At 53.1% G+C, this 20,973-nt stretch overlaps 2 protein-coding genes across 5 annotated transcripts in view; both read left to right on the top strand.

Annotated features, from left to right (window-relative positions):
- The first annotated feature begins 1,340 nt into the window (after window positions 1-1,340).
- ODF3L2 (outer dense fiber of sperm tails 3 like 2) lies at window positions 1,341-8,096 on the top strand. The gene is made up of 4 exons (XM_054013935.1): window positions 1,341-1,386; window positions 4,459-4,569; window positions 6,355-6,468; window positions 7,095-8,096. The coding sequence occupies exons 1-4, from the start codon at window positions 1,341-1,343 to the stop codon at window positions 7,610-7,612; spliced, it is 789 nt and encodes a 262-aa protein (XP_053869910.1). The 3' UTR covers window positions 7,613-8,096.
- A 3,126-nt stretch (window positions 8,097-11,222) lies between these two features.
- Window positions 11,223-20,973, top strand: part of SHC2 (SHC adaptor protein 2) — a 30,645-nt gene continuing 20,894 nt past the window's right edge. For 3 of the 4 annotated variants that reach the window (XM_054013861.1, XM_054013862.1, XM_054013860.1), the window contains exon 1: window positions 20,128-20,700. In XM_054013861.1, the coding sequence (XP_053869836.1) occupies window positions 20,143-20,700 (558 nt within the window). In that variant the 5' untranslated portion in view covers window positions 20,128-20,142. Of the gene's footprint in view, window positions 11,453-20,127; window positions 20,701-20,973 lie in introns of those variants that run through there. The other variant, XM_054013864.1, reaches the window with a different exon arrangement.

Raw genomic sequence — 20,973 nt, 5'->3', positions numbered from 1 at the left:
ACTTGTTCACCTTAGCCTCTAAGGATAGAACAAGAAGCAATGGGCTTAAACTGCAGCAAGGGAGGTCTAGGTTGGACATTAGGAAAAAGTTCCTAACTGTCAGGGTGGTTAAACACTGGAATAAATTGCCTAGGGAGGTTGTGGAATCTCCATCTCTGGAGATATTTAAGAGTAGGTTAGATAAATGTCCATCCGGGATGGTCTAGACAATATTTGGTCCTGCCGTGCGGGCAGGGGACTGGACTCGATGACCTCTCGAGGTCCCTTCCAGTCCTAGAGTCTATGAATCTATGAGCCATTTTACCCTGATGTAAATGACCACGCACAGGAGAGGGCCATGGGGAATTTGGCCCCAGGTCTTTTCCTTCGCAGGGTGTTTCATTGCCGTCGTTTCAGCTGCCAGTGACAGCAAAAATCACAAGCGCCCAGGAATGGGGGTATTCTTGCACCCGCATTAACTCTCCCGTCTCCTTCGCTGGTTCTGCACTCTGCTCCTCTGAGCCGTCACGACACAGGTCAGGAGCTGGGGCTCTCCACTTGCCATGTCCAAGGGAGTCCTTGGCCGCTGATCCTCCACAATCCATGCAGGCCAGCGATCCAGCACCCACCCCACACCGTAGGAAGGAAAAGGGCCAACCTCTGCCTCAAGCACCAGCCTCTCGGACACCTGACAAGTCCCAGAAGCATCAAGCGGATGGCAGCAACTTAACCCCGCCAAGCACGGTGTGGATTTCTCAGCGCACCAGGCAACGCTTCCCCATGTTGGCTGCGCTCATCAGAATCTAATGCGCCCTCCTGACCCCCTCGGAGAGCAGCTGGGGAACAAAAGGCATCATGCTCCAGCGAGCAGGGCAAAGCGGCTGTCTCGCCATCGGCCTGCAGGGTTGCTAAGTGGGCCTCAATCTTGCATCACTGGTCGAGTGTGTGTGGGGGATAAGTTTACAATGTCACCCCCGGTCCCTCCTCCATGGGTGTCTGCTTTCAGCGAGCGCTCTGTGTCAAGTGACCAGTAGCTGTCACCAGTGCTGATGGACTAACACTTCCCCGCAGCAGGGATCCAGCAAGCGTCTGGGGCTGGGCTCCTCGGGGAACACCCCGCTGCCAGGGCCTTTTCTCTCCTGCATCCCTGCAGGGCGGTTTTACCAGAGCAGACAGAAATCCCCGCCTGTTAGCATTCGTGCTCAGGATCAGCCGTAGCTTTGGAGCTGGGGGAGAGCAAGAGACAGGGAAGAGAGCCCGGCCCGATAAAGGATTGGTTCTGTTTGTGCATCCGCGCCGTGTCCGGGATGGCAGAGGTGGGGTGGAGAAAGGCACCTACCATCGCTGCTCATGAGACCGGTATGCTTGCTGTGAAGCCCCCGGTTCCCTTTGGCGTGGGGCGAGAGTGTAAGCAATGAGGAGCAGGTCTGTCTTTTTGTGATGTGTCTGTACAGTGCCTAGCACCGGGGGCCTCGATCTTTAGGTGCTACTGTAAATAAATGAATAAATAACTTCAGAGGGACTGTCATTTCCTGTACATTTGTACGGCCCTTAGCAAAATGGGAAGCTGACCTAGAGGTGCTACCGTGCCTCAGTTTCCCCATCTGTAAAACAGGGATAATGATTCTGACTTCCTTTGCCAAGCATTTTGAGATCTGCTGATGAAAAGGGCTATATAAAAGTGAGGGATTATTATTGTTATGACTGCAATATACATCATTAAATTAACGGACGATAGCAATGAATCTCCTGACTTTGGGCGGGCAGCAAACGAACTTTATGAAACCTACCTGGAAATTGTTCCTTTAGAGAATCAGATTGGAGAGAGTGGTTTTTTTGTTTGTTTGTTTCTGTTTTAAAGATCCTGAAAGGTCTGGATATGTTTATTTCTGAGATGGCCCCAAAATAAAACCCGGCCCAGCCCAACCCCACCACAGCACAGCTGGCCTGCGGCAAATTCCTGACCTGCTTGGTGCGTCAGTTTCCCCATTTGTGAAAAGAGGGATTGTAAAATTGACCTACCTCACAGCAGGGACAGAGGGGATGTGGTGAAGCTGAAATGTCTGTTCAGAGCTGCTGTCAAGATGTCAAGTGTCCCATAAGCGCTAAATCGTTAGAAATCACTGCTGGAAACGGGAGCTGGTGGGAGGTAGCTGGTCTTGGTTCTGTAACATTTCTGTTCATTACAGTGCTCTGGATTCAGGCAGCCCTTTCCTTAGTGCTGTCACTTCACTCCTCTTCAAGTAGGAGCTGCAGGCGTTTCGATGAATGGCTTATGAAAGATGCTTTAGTTCCACCGTTGCTTCTGTAAGCGCGTGTGTATCCGCTGCTGGAATTCTATCTGCTCCCTTCTCAAATTGGTACCCCAGCACTGCATCCTGGGACAGCAGAGAAACTCCGTTTCCTAGGGCATGGCTATACTGCAATCCCAGGGCATGGCTGCCTCTCCTCTCGATGTACCTGAGCTAGCTTTAATGTAGCTGGCAGCAGTGAGTTTCAGCACATGTATCAGTGGGCATGCCTGCCCTGTAGCGCCCCCTTCTGGCAAAGCATGGTGCTGTGAGCTCTGCCCTCAGTTTACCTTCTTCAGGGGCTCCTTAAGTCACCTCCTCCAGTCTAGAGTTGTTAAAGCATTCCCCTTTTGGGTCTAATTTACAATTCACAACAACACACAGTCCTGCAGGCCTTCCCCCACTCCACCCTCGGCCATTCCCCAGCTGGAGTCTTTCCCTCCCCACTTCCCCACCACCACTTTTTGAGATATCCCATCTCCTAGAACTGGAAGGAACCTTGAAAGGTCATCGAGTCCAGCCCCCTGCCTTCACTAGCAGGACCAAGTACTGATTTTTCCCCAGATCCCTAAATGGCCCCCTCAAGGGCTGAACTCACAACCCTGGGTTTAGCAGGCCAATGCTCAAACCACTGAGCTATCCCTTCCCTATTGTCTCCACTCCACCCTCCCTCTTTTCCCAGGAGAGGCTCCAAGCTTTTCAGCTCCACCCTAGCTCTTGCCTGCTCTTTCTTTCTATGGCAAAGCAGAGTTGGCTGAAAAATCTATATCTAAATCTAACTACTTAGTGGTTTATATTCTCTCATTCTACCCAGCAGGCAATGGTACAACACCTTTCTAATACTACCCCATTTCCCTGATATTTTCACCCCCGTTTCCTCTTCCTGTTTCCCCCCCTTTATAAGGCGCCTTCCATAAGACCAATTTGGGCAGCAGGTAATGAGTCACACGTGCCCACTACCTCTTAGAGGGCAAGTCACCCTGAGCTAGCTTGCTAGTCCCTGCAAGTAATTATCTAAGGTTCCAGGTGGGCTTGTAGAAGTCCATGCTAATACGGCCCCACTGTTCCAGTACCTGAGTTAGCTAGATCAAAGCAAGCTCAGGTAAATTTAAATAAATAAATTTTAAATTAATGGAGGTATCCTATCTCCTAGAACTGGAAGGGACCTTGAAAGGTCATCGAGTCCAGCCCCCTGCCTTTACTAGGCAGGACCAAGTACTGATTTTTGCCCCAGATCCCTAAGTGGCCCCCTCAAGGATTGAACTCACAACCCTGGGTTTAGCAGGCCAATGCTCAAACCACTGAGCTATTCCTCCTCCCAGCTATGGCTGTGTGAGCTGCAATCACACTCTGTGATTGGAGACTAGACATGCCCTTCGTGGTGGTACATCCCCTGCTCAAAGGCTGCACCAAATTGGAACTTCAGCTGTGTGCCCTGCACGTAAAATACAGACCCCCCCAAACCCTGATGCTGAAACAGCTTCAAATGGAAGGCGATTGCTCTAACAACATATGCAAATTAATAGATTAGTATGAATTATTTGTATTATTGTGGTACGTAGGAGTGCCCGTCATGGGCCAGGACCCGATGGTGCTAGGTGCTGTACAGATACAGAAAAAGACAGTCCCTGTCTCAGAGAATCGCGTCATCAATCTCTCTTCTGATGTGACAGCACCAGGGGTTCTGTGCGGACAGCAATCGGCAGCTTCCTATATGAAAACTCCACCGGGCTGAAGCAATATAATAATGTTTCTCCGGTGCCTTTGAATCTGAGCATCTCAGAGTGCTTCGCAAATACGAAATCATTTCATTGTCAAGTCCCCCTTGGAGGATAGAGAACTCTCACAGTGTCTGCGTTAGAGGTGGGGAAACTGAGGCACAGAATGCTTGAGCAACTTGCCCAAGGTCCTCCTTGGAGTCAATGGCTGAGTCTGGGGTAGTACGCAGGAATTCCTAGCTTTTTTCTTCGAATCACCAGCTCGGACTCTTTCCAAGAGTTGGGCACAGAACCCAGGCACCCTAGCACTCAGTCCTGGGTTCAGATCACTAGCTAACACTCCTTTCCAGAGCGAGGGACAGAACACCGCAGTCCTGGCTGCTTCTGCTCTAACCACTAGGCGACATTGCTGATGGCAGTCTGGTTTTCTGACACATTATTAACTCGTGCATTTTGTTGGTTTGTGCCAGGCCCCGGGCCGGGACAGTACCGTCTGCCTCCTACTGTCGGATTTGTCAACCACGACTACACCAAGTTAACCAGCCCAGCGTATTCCTTTCACAGGAGACTCAACAATGGCAGTAAGTCTTTGTGAACCACTCTCTCTAAAACAGCCTGGGTCTGAACGACGTCAGTCTCAGATTCTTCCCAGTGCCCCCCCCCACCCCCACACACAATTCCCTCAGCTCCGTATCCAGTGTCACTTCACCCACCTCCCAGCCCTTCCTCCAAGCATCCGCTCAGGCACTGAGACCAAGATCAGTATGTGTGTGTATACCCCACCCATGTGTGTATACCTCCTCTCCATGTGTATATATGGCCCATATGTGTTTGGATCCCATCTCTGTGTGTGTACCCCAGTGTGTGTGTGTGTGTGTGTGTGTGTGTGTACCCTCCAAGTGTGGGTTTGTCTGTCTGTTTATATCACCCATGTGTGGGTTTGTGTCCTGCCTGTGTGTGTTTATCACCCATCTGTGTATGTGTGTTTTCTCTGTGTGTGTATCACCCGTGTGTGTGTGTATCACCCGTGCGTGTGTTCTGTGTGTGTATCACCCATGTGTGTGTTCTCTGTGTGTGTGTGTATTACCCATGTGTGTGTTCTCTGTGTGTGTGTATTACCCATGTGTGTGTATTACCCGTGTGTGTGTTCTGTGTGTGTGTGTTCTGTGTGTGTGTGTATCACCCATGGGAGTGTGTGTGTGTTCTGTGTGTGTGTGTGTTGCCCATATGTGGGTTTGTGTTCTCTGTGTGTGTCTAGGAGAACTTCTTGCACACGGATCTTTCGTGCTTTGCCATCGTGTACAGTTTTGCTGTTACCGTGAGCGTGCCGGAACAGGGCAACTTTGAAGCTGCATTTTCTCAGCTGTCCAGGTGGAGAGCACAGCCACCTGACCGCTCTTTATTTCCAAAACAGGAATGCACAGGGTGAAGCAGGGAGCCAGAGCTGAGAGGCCAAAAGCATATTATTCTCAAGCTCAATAGGATTTATAATTAAAACCAATACACCTTTCGTCCCCGCGCCATACCCCTCCTGGCCAAACTGCATCCCCTCCCCGTTCTGTCAGAGCGTGCCGCTTCCGCGGGGTCATTGAAATGCAGGCCCACGACCATCAGGGGCTTCCGTCACTCATCTCTGAATGCAGCTGTCACGCTGTCCTGACCTTAGCCTCAAAGCAGTGAGTCCCACTGGCCTGGCATTTTGAAAAGTTGTCGCTACTAAAAATGACAGAAGCGTGCCCGATTAGTGGAGGTTATGACTGCCCGTACCCAGCAGAGCTGTGACTGCTAGTTGTGACAGGCACTCTTCAGCTGTGGATCTCAATGAACGGGGAGTAACTTTGTTCCCATTGTACAGCTGAGGAAACTGATTTTCCTAAGATCAGGAGCGGCAGAACCAGGGCTAGTCACCTGCCCTCCCCTGCGGCCCTGTCAAGCTCTTGATGTTGCTTACAAACGATCAAAGGCCTGGATCTGAACTCATAGCTGTGGCTTTTATACGGATGCAATTCCATTGACTAGAGTGGAGGTCTTGATTTACACCGGTGTACGTGAGTGGGAATCAAAGACCTTTATTTCCTCCAGCGTCATTCCCCAGCAGGGGCCGGAGTCTGATCTCAGGCCAGCGTAAATCCAGAATGACTCCATGGGAATCAGCGGGATTATAACAGTGTAACAGATCAGAATATGGCCCAGTTTGGACGCGCAATCCAATTAAGATGTGACCGACAGGCCCATGACCAAATTCATCCCTGGTACAATCCCACTGAAGTTACATCAGGCATGAATTTGGCCCACTCCATAGGAGAAAGCACTGGCCGATCTTCCCAGCCGCCCCATTGCTCTATGCTTTTCCCTTTTGTTGTCAGTGTACTTTAAAGACTCAAGCCCAGGTCCCTGCTATTACGTGGACCCGCAACTCACTCGCTTTGGCAGGAGCGGAGGCCCGTCCTATTCCATGCTGGCGAGAGCAAAGACCCTGGGTGAGTGGAAGAGCATCAAAAGCCTCCATTGGGCTAGGAGTTGGTGGGGAGCACACGGGTGGCTGGTTTGGTCGCGTCAGCAGCTCTTTGGGTTGCTTTTAAATTGAATGTAGTGCTGGTTCGGCAGCCCCGGGCCTCTCTTTATCCTCAGGGCAAGCCACTCCTCCGCCATTGTTCCTCGCTCCGGCCTGGCGGGAGCCCCCTAAGGGTGAGAATGGCCCATCCAGCCCTGGGCTGAGGCTGTTTCCAGGGGTGAATCAGTGCCAACTCAGGTCGGCTTGGTGCAGCAGACACCATGGGTCAGGTTTTGGGTGCAGCAGAGGATGGCCTGTGACGGCCAGTTCATTCAGTTGCCTGCCCTGGTAGGAGCGGGCATTCCTGCCCCATCAGGGCTGGATCAGAAGTGGCTATGCAGAGCTGAAAGGCATCTCCTGGTGCAACAGGAACTGGCCCCCAGTGGAGGCAGGAGACCAGACGACTAGCACGCTCTGGCCTGGGAAATCCTAGACTCCACACCGGCAGCAAGCCACATCCAGTGTTATCGGGGTGACATGACGCGGCGCTGGGCACGAGCTCCCCTTCCTGATTGCGCCCAGCTTTAGCGTTTAACGCTGTGTCTCCTTCAGCGCAGCCACAGACCCCTGGGCCAGGCAGGTACAGTCCAGAGAAAGCCCCACCTGTCACCCAGCGCAGGCCGCCGTCTTTCACCATGGGATCTCGTACCAAGTACCGGCGGGTGGATCCCATCCCTGCCCCGAACAGCTACACTCTCCCCTCGCTGCTGGGCTCCGGGGTCCCCAGCAAACCATCCAGCCCTAGTGTCACCATCTCAGGGCGGAACAAACATGGTGGCTTTTCTGAGGACTTGTCCCAAACGCCCGGCCCCGGCCATTACAACAGGACAGATCCCAACACCTACTTGCACCGGGCACCTGCCTTCTCCATTCGGGGGCGATGCAGTGCGCCTGGGGCCGCCTTCCGGACACCGGGGCCTGGGACGCACAGCCCTGAAAAGGTGACCGCCCACAGGACAAGAGCCCCAGCCTACTCCCTGGGTGTCCGGCACTCCGAATTTGTCACGCCTCTCATTGTGGATGTTTCCCAGTGGGGTAGCAGTTCTCTGGCGTCAGATCACTGGCCTTGATTTACCTTCCCTGCCTCGATCTACTGGATCTCCAGTGACTCAGACTGGAAGCTCTTCGCTTTGCCCCCAGCCCATTCATGCCACGCAGTCCTGGGACAGCTTCCAAAGCGGATGCGCCAGCACTTGAGACATTTGAAACTGGGCCAGTCCAAACCCTGTGGAGCTGTAGGGAACAACCCTGCACTGCTCTGCAGCGGGAGGAGTTTTCCTAGGGTTGCCAACCTTCCAGGATTGGCCTGGAATCTCCAGGAATTTAAGATTAATCTTGAATTAACGATTATGTCCTCATGTGATGAAATCTCCAGGAATACAACCAACCAAATTTGGCAACCCTAAGTTTTCCGCCTCAGTGATGCTTTGATTCTCTAACAGCCTCCACGAACTGGGTTCTGATCTTCCCACTTGGAGACCCAAAGTTTCTTTACTAAACAGGTCAACAAAGAAGGATTTCAAAGACTGTGTTTGTATGCAGTGTAGACCTGACGCAGAGCTCTGGGTGTCTCGTAAGCTTGTCTCTCTCACCAACAGAAGATGGTCCAATAAATGATATTACCTCCCCCACCTTATCTCTCTCAAGATATTTTCAGGGCAGGCAGGGGAGAGGGAGAGGGGGAAAGGAAAGAGGTGCTGCTTTCTAACCCCCTCCCTGGCATTCCTCCGGGTTCGATTGTCACATTTACTTTTCCCTATTACTGCTGTTGCTTTTTGCTCTTTTCCCGCCTAAGGCAGTGAAAGTAGGCTGGTTAGTTTCACTTGCAGTATCTAGTCAGTTCCCTTTCAGGTTCTCAGGCAGTACCAGGCCTTTGCGTTTGGGTTTACAGCCCTGCAGGGGGGACCTTTGCAATCCACCCTCTGGGCCCTGATGAATGGATTTATTTCTGTTGTAATAGGTTTTTAACCCCACCTTTCCCCTGTGTATTTTTAACAACGTTTGGGCCTGAGCTATTCACGAGCATAATTTATAACGTACGAAAAAGTTTCCAAGGGTGACAGAGGTTCTTCAGGTTCAGAATAAATGTACTAACCTACGAAAGCCAAGATGTTGAAATTCTGCCTCCCCTCCCACGCCCTAGGTTTCTTGACCTTTCTGCACTAAACCACACCACCCTGCTAGCCCTCACACAGAGCTGTCAAGTGTCAACACCACTGGCGTAGGCGCCTCCTTCCCTGTTCCTTCCTACTCAGCCACTGACACCCCGTGAAGGACCGCAGTACAGACCTTTCCCCGGTGTCAAGGGTTATAGCCTGAGTTATATGGATGTAAATCGGTAGAGGATCCACCTCGCTGGATGGGAAGGGGAGGAGGGGAAGACAACATGACTAGCCATCTTGATAGTGTCCCTAGAGAACTTGGTCCCTGGCCCCAGACACCAGTTCTGTCCTGTGCTAGGAGGCGGGGCTGTATGAATTCGGGAGGCAGGTGTGATGGGGGTTATAACTTATGTGACAGGGTCAGGCAAGATGGCTACAGGAGAGTGATAGAAGGAAGATATATTAGCCCCAGGTTAAGTAGGTCCTCTTTCCTTGGGTAAGGTAACAGGGAAGGTTCCAGAACAATCAGGAGCTTTCTGGAAACAATTAAGGCAGACAGGCTGATTAGAACACCTGCAGCCAATCAAGAAGCTGCTAGAATCAATTAAGGCAGGCTAATCAGGCACCTGGGTTTCAAAAGGAGCTCACTTCAGTTTGTGGTGCGTGTGTGAGGAGCTGGGAGCAAGAGGTGCAAGGAGCTGAGAGCGAGTGCTGCTGGAGGACTGAGGAGCACAAGTGTTAACAGACATCAGGAGCAAGGTCCTGTGGTGAGAATAAAGAAAGTGTTTGGAGGAGGCCATGGGGAAGTAGCCCAGGGAATTGTAGCTGTCATGTAGCTGTTCCAGAAGGCACTCTAGACAGCTGCAGTCCACAGGGCCCTGGGCTGGAACCTGGAGTAGAGGGTGGACCTGGGTTCCCCCCAAACCTCCCAACTCCTGATCCAACACAGGAAGATCTCTGAGGCTAGCAAAATCTGCTAATAAGCGCAGGACCCACCAAGGTAGAGGAGGAACTTTGTCACACTTACCAGCAGATCCCATGTGGCAAACGGTTCCAGTTCCTTCTGCGCAGGAGGGGATGGATGGGCTCCCACCGCACGCGTGAAAGATCTTCCACCTACCTTCAGAGACGGGCTGGGTATCTGCTGTGCAAAGCAGTACCCCAAGTCGCCTTTATCCTCAAGGTCTGAGTGATCAGGCTGCCTTGCACTGGGTTATTCCCTGACACCACTGATGCTCCTCGCCATTTTAACCCCCATGTAGCAGAACAGAGACATCTCCTTATGCCCGGTTGGTTGCTGCAGGGGATACACCCTGTATCCTCCCACCGATGTCTGCCTTTGTGCTGCGAGACAAGGGTGAGCGTCTCCTGGGCACGAGTACCCAGAGCCTCTGCTGGGATCAATTGACCTAGTTCCAAGGACACTGCCAAGGCTGGTGGACCTGCTAACACATCAATGCAGCTGTGCCAAGTGGAGCTAGTCCTACTTGGGGAGTCTTCTGTATGGGAAAGTCCTAGAGACCTGATCCGGGAGGGATAATCTTCCTATAAAATAGCTGTAAAAGTGTTCGGTGTCCAAGTGCCGTACACTAAGTGGGTATTCAGGGTTACTTGTTTGTATGTGCAAACCATGAGGTGGTACTGGTAGATTAATAACAATAATAATGCCACATTCTAGAGATGTCTCACATTCTCTGCGTGAAGAGTCAAACCCAAAGCCTGGGTCTGATTCTCCCCTGCTTTGGACCATGTGTCACCTGTGTAAAACCAGGCGTGGACTAGCCCCAGGTCTACCAACCTCAGTGAACCTGGCCCAGGTTTCAGATCTATGAATGTAAGAGACAGGCAGGCTTTGCTTGAAAATGCCCTATCCCATAGCTGGCGTTGATCCTACTGGGAAAGGGTGAAGTGGGCTGTGCTGATTGGCTGAGGCAGGCGGTTTGTTCCCCCACCTGGAAACGGGAGGTGGGAGTGGCGCTCTGGGGAGAGAGGATCTAGGGTGTGGGCTGAGCAGTGCAGCGGGAGGAGCAGCCAGGTCTGGGGAGAAGATCTGAGCTGAACTTTATGCCAGGTTAATTTTGGTAGTGTATTAATAAAGCCCGACCTGAGGAAGGGAAGAGGTTGTACTCCACACGCTGCGTGTGCAGGGTGTGAGAACAAGCTGGGAACGGCACTTCCACACAGTAATGACAGCTGAAACCAGGCGTCTAAGAAGCCAGCATCCTGAGGATGGGGATGGAGCGGCTCCTTCTTTTCCCTTCAGCTCCAAAACCTCTCCAGAGAGAGTGGCTCTATCGAGGCCTTCCCCCACAGTATCGCCTACCCTTTCCCTAGGGTGGTTGAGGATGCTGGGAGCCTGATGCAGTCATGCCGTTACGTGGCCTGGATTTTACTACCAGCCCTGGCCAATTAATCATTTGCTGATTTCTTTCTAATAAGTTACATCTGCTGAGTTTCCACTGGGCCTCTGCCTGGTGAGGGGAGGCCCGCTTTCACCTAGGGTGACTTGAAATAAATAAATAGATACCACCTCTCTCTGCCCTCTCGCATGTTTATTTTCCCCTTGATCAATAAACATTAACCTCCCGCCTGCATTTGCTGGCCCACAGAGGGAAACAACAAGCAGGCAGCAGGTAGGGGAGCCACTCTCTGCAGAGAGCCCAGAGGAAGTGGTGAGAGCAGCGGACAAACTGCAGCTGAACTCAAGTCAGAGGGGCTGACTGAGAACTTACCAGCACGGGCTTTCAGCAGCCCTTCCTCTGAGAGTGAAGTGGGTGCCGTCAGAGGGAGATCGGTTGCTGGCAACAGGTAAGTCCTATATGAATTTTGTGTGTGTGTAGTTATCGGGGTTGGAGGCTCTCTACTTCAAGCAGCGTCAGGCCCACTCACTCCTCAACTGGGAGATCTCTACTACGGAGTGGGTTGTGTTGATTTCATAAGGGAGAGTGGGGTTCTGCCATGCAGCTAGGTAGTGACCCCCAGCTCCAGCAAGGCCGTAGAGAGAGATGTGCTTAGGGCCAGTTCCAGTTAGGGTAGAATTGCACCGTGCTCATCTGACACCCCTCCCACCCACTGAGGCGTTTGGGACTCTTCACCTCCAGGTCTAAATGCTAAAAGGCAGGGAGACAGAACAAACAACAAACCTGTATATAAATACTCAGCCACTAGGACTATGAGATCAGAAGTCACTTCTGCTATTCTTCTGTTGTATTTTAACACCTGATTCTACCCTGGCTGGTTCTCTAGAAAGATCAAAGATTAGATAAAGAACAGGAGTACTTGTGGTACCTTAGAGACTAACAAATTTGTTAGTCTCTAAGGTGCCACAAGTACTCCTGTTCTGTTTGCGGATACAGACTAACACGGCTGCTACTCTGAAACCAAAGATTAGATAGACTGTTCTGGAGCAATGTGCGCTGTTGAGCGGCGGCTGTGTTCCACCCTAGAGCTGGCTGCATTTTGGTAGCACGTGAAGTGGCTCAAAGGGCCCATAGAGATGCAAGAACATATTAATACAGCAGAATGTGTCTCCCAGCCCCTTATCCATTCACATAGCTCCCCGAAGTGACACTGCACAACATCCACACACACATATACACACTCTCTCTCTCACGGAAATACATCCTCACACTGACACAACAACAGACATACCCACCATACACTCCCGCTGACACAGCCATACCCACAGGCCCCATACTCCTCCCCCGCCCGCACAGAGACCAAAATGAGGGAAATGTTTAAGCCCCTTTGAGAACAGAGGTGACGCCTATGACCTTTCCCCATGAGCTGTCTGTCCCCACCCCCCGACAGCACACCAGGCTCCCCCCTTCCTTCCTTCGGCTTTATCTGTGCTGCAGAAAGAGGTGGGTGTTTACACTGAGGCGGCTTTCTATGCAGATAGTTTTCGCCTCACTGTAGCTAGTCCAGGTCAATCCACCCCACACCTGGGGTTGACCTCGATCAGCCTCGTCCGTGTGAAAACAACAGTGTTGTGTCTCTGCAGATGTAAAACCAATCCCCCTGGCCACATCCTCCGCTTGGCCTCTTGCCCCACCTCACCCCCTTTCCTGGAACTTTTAATGGCCCATTCGGCAGTGCTGACCGGAGCCACCAGAGTCCCTTTTCAACTGGGCGTTCCAGTGAAAATCTGGACACCTGGCAACCCTACCAACGGGGTCTGACGTGAGGCGAATTGAAGCAGGCCCCAGCAGCACTGACAGCCATGAAGCCGTCACAGGGGATGGTCAGATCATGTTCTTCCGTCTCCTGGGGTTCCTACAGGGGCCATGCACCTCAGCCAACTGGGCCAACTTCAGACTGGGCCCGCAGAGAAGGTCAAGGAGAAGCATTAACAGGCGATCAGGGAGGGGCATTTCTGGGAGCGTACAGGGGGGTCAGGGATGGGCACTTCTGGGAGTGCACAGGGGGGTCAGGGAGGGACACTTCTGGTGTGGGGTTTGTAAACCTCATCAGAACCTAGTGTGTGTGTTGTGCATGTGTGTAAGGTATGTGTGTAAAATACCTTTCTGGGGGGTGTGAAGGACAGTGTGCCATTACCTGTCAAAACATGGGGGGAGGGATAGCTCAGTGGTTTGAGCATTGGCCTGCTAAACCCAGGGTTGTGAGTTCAATCCTTGAGGGGGCCACTTAGGGATCTGGGGCAAAATCAGTACTTGGTCCTGCTAGTGAAGGCAGGGGGCTGGACTCGATGACCTTTCAAGGTTCCTTCCAGTTCTAGGAGATAGGATATCTCCATTAATAGTTGTGTGGCAAAGGTGTTTGTGCGTGTGCGTGTGTGTGCGTGTGTGTGTGTGTGTGTGTAACTCATGTACTTGTGTGCATCTGGGTATAGTGCATGGGGAAATGTTGGTGGCTGTTGGCTGTTGGTACTGCCAGGCCCTGCTTCACTTTGCCTCACATCACGCCCCATTGGGCCCCGGACCGGTTGTGTGCAATGCACATACAGGTGAGCGTAAGTGTGAATATGGCTCAGTGCGTTCACACTGCCCGACGACAGGCACGGCAACCAGCTGGGCCAGGCCAAACCCGCTGCCAGTGCAGGAAGAATCAAAGACGAAGCCCCCAGGTGGGAGCAGCTGATTCAGGGCTTGGTGCACAGATGAAGCCAAGCAACGGGGCAGGACAAAGGGCCACTGTCAAGATCAGACTCCTGGGGTAAGTCCTGCTCTCAGCTACGCTCAGACAATGCTACGGGATTGCCCAGTCCCCCTGCTCTGGCCCAGGGCTGTCCCTTGGAGCAGAACGCGTCCATTACACAGCGTCCTTAACTTGGTACAATCTGGGTGAATACCTCACCCTTGTGCTCCCATGCCAGGAAGGAGCCAGGGATAAGAAGCTAAGAGAAGAGACTGGCACGACCCCTGCGGATTTCTCGGCACCCGTCAGCCCTGGGCGATACACGTTCTGACAGCAACCCTGAAGCACACTCAGCCTAGAGCCAGTCAGCCTAGCGTTTCCCGGGCTGTACCAGGGCGATAACAATTCCCTACCTTACGGGGCACTGCAAGGACAAAGCTCACAGGCAGCTCAAACACTCCAGTGACCAGGGCCCCAGACGTGCCCTGACGGATCGAGCCGGACCAAGGCAGAGAGTAGATTAAGGCCTCGTCTGCACACAAAAGTTTTACTGCTTGAACGCTGCTGGGGTAATTAAAGTGGTGCCAACCCTGCTAGTATGGACGCACCGATACCAGGCTAAAGGTGTTTCACACCAGTATAGCTATTCCTCTGTGGGAAGGGGAGTAAGCCCTAGTGGTGTAAGGCACCTTTATACTTTTTCACTGTGGGGCTGTAGCGATATAAGAGTATCGGTGAAATGTCACACCCTGAATGGACATATTAATACTGGTTCAAAAACTACGTGCCGTTCAGGCTTAAGTGAGTCACCCAAGGTGAGACTAGAGTCGTTCATAAGCCAGGAATTAAACCCAGCTCTCCACTGGACCATCCTTCCTCCTCAGTCTGGCTGGGTGAGAATTGGCATCTGCCGGATCCCTGGGGCTGCTGAGTGGACACATTGCCCTTGGGATCGGGGCTGGGGGCAGAGCCACATTGCTATAATTGCTGCTCTCCGTCATCTGTCCCAGGGAGGTGGCTGTTCCAGCTGCACTGGTCCCCAGGGCTTCTCTGTCCAACAATTTCCGTCAAACCCAGGGCTGTGCGTGAAGCCATTCGGCTGCGATTTTTCTTCTCTCCTCCTTGCATCTGAGCGTGTAAGAAAATGTCAATTGCATTTCCCTTGGATTGGCTGGGGCTGCCTCCCGGCTCCCCTTTGAAACGCCGCCGCCCGCAAATCACTTCCTTCTGCCCAGCGTGCGGGGCGGTTTAGCTTTCATTCCGGGAGCCCCCTGCAGACACAGCCCAGCTGCCACGACGTGCAGCCAGATCAGAGGGACCCGGTGTTCCTCTTTGGATGGCTCTTTGATGGATAAATTGTTTGCCGCCGGCGGTGAGGCAGCCAGACTTTTGTTTTCATGTTCGGCTTCTAACAATAGCCTCCTCTGACGGTCCCCTCCCCATCCCATCTTACCTTTCCCCTTGGCCTTTGGATTGTCTCCACAACAGCCAGGGATGGAGAGCAGAGTTCTGCACTGAGGACCCGGGAACGGGCCTTCAAGCCAAAGGCTGGAATTCTACATCCGGGATTGGAGTTCCCTTCCAAAGCAGAGCTGGTCTGAGCTCCACCCCAGGGGCAGGGGACTGGCACAGTGACCTGGGGCCCAGGCTGGAGGTCCAGCCCAGGGGCAGGGGACTGGCACAGTGACCTGGGGCCCAGGCTGGAGGTCCAGCCCAGGGGCAGGAGGTTTGGAGCTCAGCACCGAGGAGTCGAGTGCTTGCAACAGTGCACTGGCCTTGGGCAGGCAGAGGGGTTACGATGCCATGCAGGCAAGACATCAGCTCTCAGCTAAGGACTAAGCAAGGGTGCAATGCTAGAGGCTAAGCAGGGAGAAGAGGGGTGGAAAGGAGGAATTAATCCCTATGCCGCTGGTGCAAAGGGACCGCATCCCCCATGGTGAATTTCCAGCAGTGCAGAACAACCCCTTGCTCAAGGAAATTCTGGCCCAGGCGGTGCTCTTGGGTGGGGCAGCCAGCAAGAGACAAAGGCAGTGTCAGCCTGCAACCACCGCCCCAGAGGGGCACCAGCAGCAGAAGGTACAAGTTAGAGCATCTCCAGAACTGCTCTAGCCGGCACCTCGGCGCCCAGCAGTGGCAGAATAGGGGAGGGAGTAGCAGCTTCCACCTGTCCCAGGGCTGGCGCAGGGCTGGATCGGGGGATCAGAGCCGCGGGTACTGCATGGACTCTGCTGGTGTGAATGGTGTAGTGATCTCTAGGAGACCACAGGAGGCCGAGATCAGACCTAAAGAAGCGGAGGCTGGGAAAGCCCCAGCTGCTCGATAAGTCTCCAGGGCCCAAGGCTGATTGCAGAGGAGATGGAAATAATCTCTCAGCCACCAGGGAGTTCTGCCGAGGAGAGCAGCCTGCATCTCCGGGGATTACTCCAGGAAAAAGAGCTTCTATTCTAGTCCCTGCCTGGCCCAGGAGGTGTTGGAGTGGCGAAGGCAGAGAGCACTGGCTCGGGGAGAGCCATGGATTGTCCTGCAGGGCTGATGGAGCTCTGCTGGAGGAGTGGTCAGATAATTCATCCAGCCTACGGGTGGTAAAGAAAGCACAAGGAACTAGGCCCCATGATGCCTGGCTCGCCGCATACAGGCACCTCTGGAGACCTTGGGCAATTGCCCCATTGCCTTGACCCTCATGTTGGCATTTACACGTGTGCCTAGAGTTGCCAATTTGGGTTGGATGTATTCCTGGAGGTTTCCTCTCAGGACATCATCTTTCACTCAAGATTCATCTGTAATTCCTGGAGACTCCTGGACAATCCCATGCTACCATTCTGATCGGGACCATTTCGTTCCCACCGTGAACTGGGATCGAGAGCTGTAGGAAAGTGGAGAATCAGGCCCCTATTTGGCAAAGGCCCCTGCGTGCCCTGTCCTCGCTAATCACAGATCTCTAGGCCTCTCGGCACCGCTGCCTCTGCCCAAAGCCTGCAACAAATTGTCTGAGAATTGCTTCACGCAGCCCTGAAATGCAGCTGCCTCTGGGGTGGAACGCAGCAGCTATTAAATGACACCATGGCAGCACTGCCCAACATAAGAGAGGAAGTTAAATAGAAGAACCAGCTCCAAATGAGGTAGTGCCTCCCCAGGAACCCTGGGCTTTAAGTGGAGGTCTTCAATCCAAGTCCTGCCCAGACCTAATCTTGCTTAGCTAATAGATGATGAAGAAAGCCTAGTCCAATGCCTACAGACAGCATGATAGCAAATGTCTGAACAGATCTGAAATTGCATCTAGCAGGGAGCACATCACAACTTCCCCCTCCCCCCCCAACCAAGCTCTATCCTTCAAAGCACATTGGAACCCAGGGTCTGAACATCTTCTGGAGCAGTTTTAAAGAACGTCAGAGCCCCTTCTCCCTTCCAGGTTCTTAAGGCTGTTTAAGAAAAGAAAACAACTAGACCCAAAGAGAGAGAGGCCCTTCTTAATATGGCAACCGCGCATGTAATTCTATTACCTTGCTTTATTGATCGTACTCAGAGCAATTACTGGCTTTCGCCCCATCACCTGCCAGTAAAAGAGAGAGAGAGAAAGAGACAGTAAGGAGAAAACAAAGAGACGGTCACACAAGCATTCTGGAGTTGGAAAACAAGAGCCCCGTGGGGAAGGCTTTGATTTTTAATTCATGTGTCATTAGTGGCTGTCATCTGTACGAGGCCCCCACTCCTTATGCGGGTTCTTTGGGGGGGGGGGTTAGCTAAAATATCAGGTTACCTACCTTCCTTTCATCATCCTTTGCAGAGGAAGATTCTATGTGGATCAGGAAAGTAATTAAATTTCAATTTGTTCAAGGGGCGGGCACCATATGGTCAAATTGGAACCAAAACATAGGTTCTGTGACACGTACCACTTTACAAAGCGCCAGAGCCATGGGAATGTGTGCATGACTTTAAAGAGACGAGATCCAGCTGGAAACAGCTTTGATAAAGAGGGAAACGTCCCCCTGCAAGGCAAACAGGGCAGCTCCGGGCATCAGTGCACCATCGCTGGAGGGTGACAGCCACTAGGAATGAAACTGACTAGTCTGTTTTCACTCCCCAAACCCTGCAAAGTGCAAAGGCTGACAAGAACATTTAGCAGGATGGACTTGTGATTAAGATGCTCGGGAACTCTAGGGTCAATTCCCAGCTCTGCCACAGAAACCCTGCATGCCCTTGGGCAAATCGCTTCATCTCTCTGTATCTTGGCTCCTCATCTATAAAATGCTAAATTCATCGGTGTATTTAAGAGGCGCAAAGACTCCAGTGCCGGGAAGCAGTTAAAATCATAGCCAGAACCCCTTCGGGTGTGATCAATGGAGCTGTGTTCACAGCCACAAGCAGAGGATAAGGCCCTTAGTGTTTTAAATCTCAGATGCTACTAAGAACACAGGTAGGATCTTTTGGGCTGGTTTTTAGAAGGGCTGAGAACGTTCAGTGTCCCCCTGGACATTGAATGGAGTTGTGGGTTCTCTGAACCTCTGAGCAACAGGCCCAAATTTGATTTGGGAGGGTGGGGGAGGTTAAATGTATTCTTTTGAGTGGTGAGAGTTTCCCCTTCGCTGGCAAAGAGGAGAGAGAGTTACTCCGCTCCTTACTGCACAAAGCCTCGCGACAAATAAACATGCAGGCGATGGGCTCTTCTCCAGGTGCAGGATAAAGCAGAGCCAACAAGAGCCCTGGTTTCCGAAGCAAAGAAATAAGGCAGCGCACGTTGTGCAGCAGGGCATCGCGGAGCTCTCACTCCACTCCCTGGAACAAACGCCGACTTGGATGTAAAGGCAGAGAGAACAAATTCCAAGGAGCTTAGTGAGCCAAGCAGCCGGGCTCCAGAAGCGGCCCTGGCTCCACTCTAGCTAATTATGCGGCCTAAGCTGCAGACTAGCGTGAGTGAAGATTCCTGCCTCACTTTTAATAGCTCCCAGTAGGAAGGCGGCAGCCGTCCCTGACTCCACCTTAGCCTGTATGCCTGCTACTGACAGCCCATTAACCCTGCAATGGCTGGACCGGAGCAGTGTACAAAGGGCACGTCTACAGGATGCCCCACAGAGGAGGTGGCCATCTTCGTTCTAGTGTGAATCAATCCAGATGGTTTAAGGCCCCCGTGGGGAAGTGTCATTTTAAAGGGAGATGTGTGGGGCTGAATTCTCTAGGGCTGCCCCACTGACAATGCTGCGTGGTGCACATAGGCCCTGGCAGGTGGGACCTGTCCAGCTACAGGTCGTCTGTGAGGCCAGAATCCAGGCCTCTGCCACTTGAGCCAAAGAAATAATCCATTAGCTGGCAGCAGTAGAGGACTCTTATCCTCTATGTGGACTAGCTTCTATAAGGGGATGTGACTCATGCAGCCACTGCGTTTCGGTTGCACAGGATGTAACCGAGGGCAGAATCTGGCCCACCCATTATCTAGTCAATTGCTACAAAATGACATCAGTAGAAAGGAAGCATCAGGAACGTGACAGGGCGATTCAGGATGACGCAATCTCTATTCACTTCTCTCCTTGGTTGATTAACCAGTCCCCATTCCGGTCCGGACTGGATGGTGGTCCCTATCTGAGTCTCTGGTTGGTTTTCCAGTCCCTAAACAAGTCCGGGATGGTTGGTGAGCCAGCCCCTATCCAACTCCCCATCGGTTGGTGATGTGCTCTCTAGCTCACCCACAAGTTGTTGGGCTTGATGCACGAATCACCAAGTGAACTCCTCTGCCCAGTGACCTGCAGGAGGTCAGATTAGAGTCGACGATCATAATGGTCCCATAATACATTTTATAATCCACGGATCTATAATCCCCGTGTAAGGGTCCCATATTCCTTCCCCCCCATCTCGGGTGGCTGGAGCCTGGCACCATTGTTTGGCAGAGACAAGGAGCAGGAGAGCAGCAGCGGGTGCATGTGAAAGCGATCAGGCTATTTTCCTAGTCCCCACGGCCCTTTAGGCCCACTCCCAGCTGGCTTTGTGGAGGGGAAAGTGGGAAGGTGGAAAATCAGCCATCCCGCCCCCCCCGCTGGCCTTTAACCCCAGGGCTTGCTGTGCTAGGCAAATCCATCCCAAGAGGTGCTGTGTTGATCCAGGCTTCCCTTCCTTGCACCTTGCATTGGGGTGAGCGAGCCCCTGGCTAGCCACGGCCCGGCTCCTCTCTCTGCCTCTGTCCAGTGCTGTTTATGTGATGGTGGAGCAGCGCAGGCCAGGTCTGCAGCAGCCAGGCTGCTGGCAGATGAGCAATAACACCATGACATCATTGTGTGAGTGGAGCCTCCCTAGAGAGGAGTGAGGGGTGGGGGCCGGAGGGGGGCAGGCGAGCCAGCGAGCTGGAGAGAGGAGCACAGAGCGCGCCCGGCGAGCACTCTAAAAGCACTTAGCCAGACACGCAGCGGCAGGGCATGCTAACGGAGCCCAAGTATGGGCGCTTTCGCAATGGCTCAGTGACGCCCTCGGAGGACCCAGCCATGAGCAGCAAGGTCGCGGCGGCCACCCCGGCCCCCTCGCCGCCCGCCTCCCTGGCCCACCCGTGCCCCCCGCTGGGCGAAGCCCACTTGCCGGAGGAGCAGGAGGCCGTGACCACCTTCTGCATGCTGATCCCCAAGATTCCCCAGTGGAAGTTCTCCAGCCCCTCCGGCTTCCTGAGCCGCAGCCCTTCCAGCGCCAGCAAGGACCTGTCGTCCCCGGCTAAGCCCGGGGGCCCCGGAGAGGCAGGAGGGACCTCCTCCGGCCTGGCTGCTGTCCTGAGTGCCTGTGAGCCTGTCTGCCACTCTCCTTGTTCTCTGCAGGTGATGAACCGGTTCCGAGGAGGGGGAGGGAGGAAGGCGGCTCGGGTCGAGGGGGTCAAACTGGCCGGAGAGGAATGGAACCGGAAAGGTAGCTTCATCAATAAACCGGCGCAGGGCTGGCTCCATCCGGACGAACGGGTCCTGGGACCGGGGGTCTCCTACATCGTCAGGGTAAGCCCGTTTCTCCGGCCCCCCTTCCCCTCGGTGCCCACCACTGTCCCATGCTGACTGCATCTCTGCAGCTGGCATTGAATTGGGAATCTGCTGCCACGGCACTCAGATCCCTCTGTCATTAGGGGCTGGCAGCTGGGAAGGGGAAAGGTGCCCCCAGCCATAGGTAGAAGGAAGTTTGGGATGATTTCCCTCCCCCCGTTCCCCAGAGGTTTCAAGGCTTCCTCACCCAAGTTCCCCCTGTTCAAGGCCTCAAAGCCCAGCCCGTCACCC

The sequence above is a fragment of the Malaclemys terrapin genome, chromosome 24 (assembly GCF_027887155.1).
Source record: "Malaclemys terrapin pileata isolate rMalTer1 chromosome 24, rMalTer1.hap1, whole genome shotgun sequence".
NCBI classification, from domain to species: domain Eukaryota; kingdom Metazoa; phylum Chordata; order Testudines; family Emydidae; genus Malaclemys; species Malaclemys terrapin.
The sequence above is the reverse complement of the archived record's forward strand: the minus strand, read 5'-3'. Positions and strand labels throughout refer to the sequence as shown.